Source organism: Camelus bactrianus, chromosome 10, assembly GCF_048773025.1.
Source record: "Camelus bactrianus isolate YW-2024 breed Bactrian camel chromosome 10, ASM4877302v1, whole genome shotgun sequence".
Lineage (NCBI taxonomy): Eukaryota > Metazoa > Chordata > Mammalia > Artiodactyla > Camelidae > Camelus > Camelus bactrianus.
The window spans coordinates 466005-472890 of NC_133548.1; the positions used below are offsets into that span (position 1 = coordinate 466005).

A 6886-nucleotide genomic window follows, 5' to 3' on the forward strand; every position below is an offset into this window, starting at 1 on the left:
CAATCCAGATAAGAAGGAAAAAATAAAATTATCGCTATTCATGAACAAGATCATTGTCTATGTAGAAATTCTGAAGCTATAAAAATTCCTTGACTTAATAGTGAGTTCAGAACATTAAAGGACACAAGGTCAATATACAAAACTCAGAGCCTAAACATGAGCAGAGAACAACTGGAAACCAAAGGTTTCAAAAGCACAACTTACAATTGTGCCAGAAAACACAAAATGCTTGGGTATAAATCTTACAAAGTACGTGCGGGATCTGTGTGCTGAAAGCTACAAAATACCAAGGAAAGAAATCAAAGAATATCTAAATAAATGGAAAGCTATACTATGTTCATGGACTGGAAGACTCAACATTTGTTAAGATGTCAGTTTCCCCCAAATAGCTGTATAGATTCGGCACAATCCCAGCCAGACTCCCAGCAGGACTTTCTCGTAGCTGTCTGCAAGCTGATTCTAAAACTCACACACACAGACAAAGGAAGCACAATGGCCAACATTCTGCAAAAGAACAAATTTAGAGGGTCCACACGACCTGATTTCATGACTTGCTCTAAAGCCACAGAAATCAAGACTGCATGTTTCTGTCAAAGTCAAAGACATGCAGACAATGGAACTGAGTAGACAGTCAAGAAATAGCCCCACACCGATATGAGCAAGTGATTTTGGACGAAAGTTCAAGGGCAATTCCATGCAGAGAAGGCAGTCTTTTTAACAAGTGGTGCTGGGACAATTAGACATCTATAGGCAAGAAAAATCAATCTATTAATCAATCAATCACCTCAGCTGATTCCTTACACACACAAAAATTAACTCAAATACAGTTAGGAGAATGAACAGACAAGCTACAGTCTGGGAGGAAATACTTTCAAGTTACATACCTGACGCACACACCTCATTTTAGTGTGCAATGACATGTCATTGTGGGTTTCATTGTCATGTTCCTGATCACTAAGGATGTTGAGCACTTTCTCATATGCGAATCGACCATTAGGATACCCTCTTTAGTAATGTGCCTGATTCAAGAACTTTGCTTTTGCTAATACGGGATTGTCTATCTTGTTGATCTCACAGAGCTCTTCATATATTCTGGATTGGCATTCTTTATCAGAGATCTATATTGCCTACATCCTTTCCCAGTCTGGTTTGCCTTCTCATTCTTTTTTGTTTGTTTGTTTGTTTAACTAGTTTCTTTTTTTTTCTTTCTTTTTTTTAATTTGAGGTAACTCCAAATTGCTTTTATTTATTTATTTATTTATTTATTTATTTATTTATTTATTTATTTAGAGAGGGGGAGGTAGTTAGGTTTACTTATTTATTTGTTTTGGGAGGAGGTACTAGGGATTGAACTCAGGACCCTGTGTATGCTAAGCACATGCTCTACCACTTGAGCTATACCCTCCCCTACTGCCTTTTCACTCTTAATGGTGGCATGTCTGGGGACCGGGAGAGAGATTCCAAGCAGATTGGAGGCTAGGCTGGACTCATCACTTGGCACCCAACCCAAGATTACAGAGGCACCCCTGCCTTGGACTTCCATCCTGTGAGAGAAGCTTCCTGCCCTCGTCACCAGTGTTGAGTTCTCTCGCTGCCTGCCCCTTTACTAATGCACATGAAAGGGACTGAGGGGCTGAATGCGCCCCGGACCTAGGGGCCTGTCCACAGCACGTCCTGCACACACCTTTCTTTCATCAGACCTCATGTGATATTGCCGCTTGTAAGTATCATTACAACATCTATCCTTTCTCGTAATTTTTTTTTGGAGGGGAGGTAATTAGGGTTAGCTATTTATTTTTTGGAGGAGGTACTGGGGATGGAACCTGGGACCCTGTGCGTGCTGAGGATGCGTGCTGCCACTGAGCTGCACCCTCCCCTGATCCTTTCTCTTTACTGCACACACCGTCCTTGTTTTCTCTTTGCTGGACACGCTGTCAGGCCATCTGATTGTCCCCTGTGTCCCTGGTGTCTTTGAAATCAGGATCCTTGTTTCCTGCAACACCTCTGTGTTTCAGGTCCATCCTGAGTTTTCTGGCCCCCCCCACGGTGGAGGGAGTCACCAAGGAAAATGAGGGGCTAGGGTGTGAATTAGATGGTCCCACTGAGGGGTGCAGCTACATGGCCCACTTCTTGGCCCCTTCGGTGACCAGACTCCGGGCTGTGAATGAAAATCCTTGCTGTACGTTTTCCTTGTATGTTCTTTCTGTGCACTTTTATAACCTGAGAGAGGACGGTCTGGGCTGACCGCTCTGCCAGCTCCCAGTGTCCCGTGGATCTGTCCGACCATGCATCTTTACCTGCGCGGGTCTGGGGCCCTGAGCCCCGAGCCCCTTATGCCCCCACAGTCACATGTTGGCAGGTGGGGGTGACGGGCCCCTGGGGGCCCCAAGCTCAGCCCTGGGAGGGCGGGAGCACCACACCCAGTGCCCCAGGGAGGCCCCAGGTCTCGTGAGTCTGTGGGAGACGGGGGTGCAGGGCAAGAGGCTTCTCATTGGGGCATTTTCTTTTCTCCGCGAGGGTAAAACACATCTAAAGAGCACAGATAAACTCCCTGTGGGCTTATGACTGCCTTTCCTCCGGCCACGGCCTTTCTGGCTCTGTGAGGGGAGCACCACCTTCCAGGTTTAGAGGGGCGCACAGCCGACTCAGGGCCTCAGGCTCGCAGGCGATGGAGCCAGGATTCGGGTGGGCCGCTCAGCTGCTGGCGGGGACAGAGGCTCAGGCAATGGCCAAGGGTGGAGAGTGACTGAGTGTGGTCCCCATGGGTGGAGAGGCTGCTTTGAAGGACGGGGTGCAGGGCCGAGGGCTGGGATCTGCAGTCACTGCAGGGGATGTGAATGGGCCCGAGAGGTCGGGCCAGGTTGGGTGCTGAGGGTGAAGGGGTGAAAGGGCACCCAGCTAGCGCCACTGGCCATCGCGGAGCCCGGAGGGAGCCTGCAGGAGGGCCTAGGGCTCGGGTCGCTTGGCGCCTGGCGGAACTGGCCTGAGAAGCATGTTCTCCCCACGCCACGTGAACGGAGTAGCGTGAGAAACAGCCTCACCCCGCCTCGAGGGTCTCCAGGAGTGTCCTTGAGGAGGAGGCGCCCAGCTTGGGCCCACGCAGGGACCCGGGTTCTCTGGGGCCGGGTGGGATGGCACTGGCGTGCGTGCCCGAGTGTCTCAGCGGGGTGGTCCGGCCGACCTTCCCTCCCTGTCGCATTATCGGGGAGCCGACCCGCGCGACCCGCGTCCCCAGCCGACCCTTCTCTGCACGGAGCATTGCTGGGCCCGCCCATGCCAAGCACCTCGCTTAGCTCGGATCTCTTTGGGCCACTGGGTTTGTCCACCTGCCCTTCTCTCAGGGCGCATAAGTCCAAGACGGGCAAAGGCTGGGCGCACCTTAGCAAGCCCCGGGGTCCACCGAGCCGGGCGGGGCCGGACGGGACTAAGGCCGGGCTGGGCGTGCCCGAGGGGCGGGGCTCCGGGTTCCCGACCTGGGCACTGTCCGCAGTGCTGAGCGCCCGCCGGGGCGCGCGGGGCGGTGCGCCATGGGGAACCGCAGCTACGCGGACGCGGCCGGGCTGCTCGCGGGGCGCGGGCCGGGCACGGGCGGCGGCGTGGAGAACCCGGGGGCCGCGGCTGCGCTGGCGGGGGGCGTGCTGCTCATCGGCGCGGTGCTGGCGGGGAACACGCTCGTGTGCGTGAGCGTGGCGGCCGAGCGCGCCCTGCAGACGCCCACCAACTACTTCATCGTGAGCCTGGCGGCCGCCGACCTCCTACTCGCCCTGCTCGTGCTGCCTCTCTTCGTCTACTCCGAGGTGAGCCCGCGTCACGACCGCACGCTCACCCCTTACCTGCTCCCTGTCCCCTGTCCCAGTCCGCACCGAGGACCCGGCGCGACCCTGACGCTTGGCCTCTCAGGAACCTTGAGCTGGGCACTGCGCCTGGTCTCAGGACAACCGGAGCCTCCGTTCTCTCCGAAGCCCGCTCCCCTCTCCCATCTCGCTGTCCGTCTGTCCACTTTGCTGTCTGTCCGCCCTCCCTCTTCTGACCCCTCTTCTCCCTCCCTGTCTTGGTGTCCACTACGCAAGAGATGCTTCTGTCCTTCAAGCCAGAGACCCCAGAAACAGATGACTTTGGCAGTCCAGCCATCCATCCACCCTCCTCAGCTGGGCTCCACTCCCTCAGGGGAGCCAGCTGGACAGACGAGCAGATTCAGGCTCACCCCCATCCCGGCTCCCCTGGGGCACAAAGACACACACATCACTGCACGAGGTCACAGCCAAGCACGACCAAACACATGCACACCAGCAAGCCTCACAGGAGGAGACCCTCACTCACGCAGGCTCGTCCCACAGAGGAAAGGATGCTCAGCTGCCGGCGGCTGCAGGGCAGTGAGCGAGCACAGGTGGAAGGAGGGGACACCTGGGCCTGACAGCGGGACTGAGGAGAGGGGCAGGCGTGGGGCCCAGGAGCCTCCACCCCCAGGTCAGGTTGGGCCCCTGGACGGTCCTGCGTGGTGCCAGCCCTGTGTGCTGCAGTCAGGGCAGAGAAAAGCTGCTTAGAGCTGAGTTGGGGACACAGTGTCCTGGGCTGTGGGGGAGGGGAGGCTAGTTTTTTCCTATGGTCGCCACGGTGAGTCTGGGCAGGGCTGGGGCAGAGGCTAGCAGGACAAGGACACGCATGACCTGCCACTCCCCACAGACAGACGTCACAGTGACGGCTCTTAAGCTCCTAATCGTCCCAAATCAGCAGGAGGGGATTTAGAAGGGGAGTGGCTGTCTGCTCCTTTGCCCTTGGTGGGAGTGCTAGGTGCCACATGGCAGACTTTATATCTCGTAAGTCATTTGTCCTCAGGATAAACACGTGGGTGCATTCATCACCCCTATTTTACGGATGGGGGGACAGAAGTGAAATGACTTCTCCAGAGTCCCAGAGCAGTGACAGTTTCAGTAGACAGGCGACTCTTAGCTGTCCGCTGAGGGGAGAAGGGGTGCTGGGCTCCCGCTCCAGGTGGAGGGTCCCCACCCGCACAGGGAAGGGGACAGTACCCTGAGCCCCACACCATCAGAGACGACAGTCCTCAGGTGGCTACGCCCCCAGGATCCCCCTGCCCCCAAGGCCTTTCTCAGTTCTGACAGAAAGGAAGGGTAGTCCTCTTGGTGCCCATCTGGTGGGGGGTAGCATGCCTCTGGCTGTCTCCCCTTCCCCTCACCCCTGGATGTTCAGCCCTGTTCTTCTCCCCCAGAACAGTGGGGCTCAGAAAGACAGCTCAGGCAGCGTGGCTGGGGGGACATCAGCGGTCTCGATCTATTGTCTCTGAGGGGGCCCCCACCTGCGGCCCAGGTCCAGGGTGGCGTGTGGTTGCTGAGTCCCGGCCTCTGCGACGCGCTCATGGCCATGGACGTCATGCTGTGCACTGCCTCCATCTTCAACCTGTGCGCCATCAGCGTGGACAGGTAGGCCACCACCCACTGGCCCATCCCCCGCCTCCCCATCCGCCCGCCTTCACCGTGCTCCCTGCAGGTTCGTGGCCGTGGCGGTGCCCCTGCACTACAACCGCCAGAGCCACGGGGGCCGCCAGCTGCTGCTCATCGGTGCCACGTGGGTGCTGTCGGCGGCTGTGGCGGCGCCCGTGCTGTGCGGCCTCAACGACGCGCAGGGCCGCGATCCCGCCGTGTGCCGCCTGGAGAACCGCGACTACGTGGTCTACTCATCCGTGTGCTCCTTCTTCCTGCCCTGCCCGCTCATGCTGCTGCTCTACTGGGCCACGTTCCGCGGCCTCCGGCGCTGGGAGGTGGCCCGCCGCGCCAAGCTGCACGACCGTGCTCCCCGCCGGCCCAGCGGCCCCGGCCCGCCGACCCAGGATGCCCCCGCACCCTCTGACGCTGTCCCACCCCCGGACGCCATTCCAGTCCCCGACACCATCCCCTCTCCCGATGCCATCCCACCCACCGACTCCATCCCGCCCCCGGAGTCCATCCAGCCCCCCGACAGTGTCCCGGCCCCCGATTCTGATTCCATCCGGGTCCCCAATGACGCCAAACAGGTCCCTGGCGTTACCACACCCCCTGGCACCATCCTGCCCCCTGTCTCCATCCCCACCCCTGGCTCCACCCCGGCCGAGCCCCAGCCGCAGGCCTACAGGAGACGAGCCAAGATCACGGGCCGGGAGCGTAAGGCTATGAGAGTCCTGCCCGTGGTGGTCGGTGGGTACCGGTCCCAGGGCTGTGGGCGGAGGGGCAGACGGCAGAGCCCAGGGCCAGCAGCACTGGGACTCGCTCAAGGCTCCCCCAACCCCTCCCCCAGGGGCCTTCCTGGTGTGTTGGACGCCCTTCTTTGTCGTGCACATCACGCGGGCGCTATGTCCTACGTGCGCCGTGTCCCCGCGGCTGGTCAGCGCGGTCACCTGGCTGGGCTACGTCAACAGCGCCCTCAATCCCGTCATCTACACCATCTTCAACGCCGAGTTCCGCAACGTCTTTCGCAAGACTCTGCGCCTCTGCTGCTGAGCAGACGCCCACCCGCCACAGTTCCCCTGCCAGGACCCAGCCTTGCCTGGGGCTTTATAGGCGGAGTTAAACAGATCCCAAACACCAGCCGGGATGGCTTCTGGCAGCAGGGCGGGGCAGTGAGGCAGGGAGGAGGAGCCTTTACCCCTGGTGGAGCCCAAGCCTGCACTGACCACCCCCCATGGCCAGTTAACCCTCCCTCTCTCCCTTCCTCCCTCCCTCTCTCCTTCCTTCCTTCCTTCCTTCCCAGAAAGCCCAGAAAACAGACCCCACAGAGCCAGGTCCTGGCTCTGGCCCTGGGGTGGGTGGGGAGGCTCCGCCCAAGGAGAAGTCTGGGGCACAGGGGAAGCCCTTGCCTGGAAAGGCTGTCCCCAGCTCATACCCTTCCCTTACGA

At 58.6% G+C, this 6886-nt stretch overlaps 1 protein-coding gene across 1 annotated transcript; it reads left to right on the plus strand.

Moving 5' to 3' along the window:
• Positions 1-1299: 1299 nt before the first annotated feature.
• DRD4 (dopamine receptor D4) lies at positions 1300-6634 on the plus strand. The gene is made up of 4 exons (XM_074371332.1): positions 1300-3797; positions 5326-5438; positions 5506-6188; positions 6289-6634. Exons 1-4 carry the CDS (start codon positions 3528-3530, stop codon positions 6489-6491), a joined length of 1269 nt encoding a protein of 422 aa, XP_074227433.1. The 5' UTR covers positions 1300-3527; the 3' UTR covers positions 6492-6634.
• Positions 6635-6886: the final 252 nt, after the last annotated feature.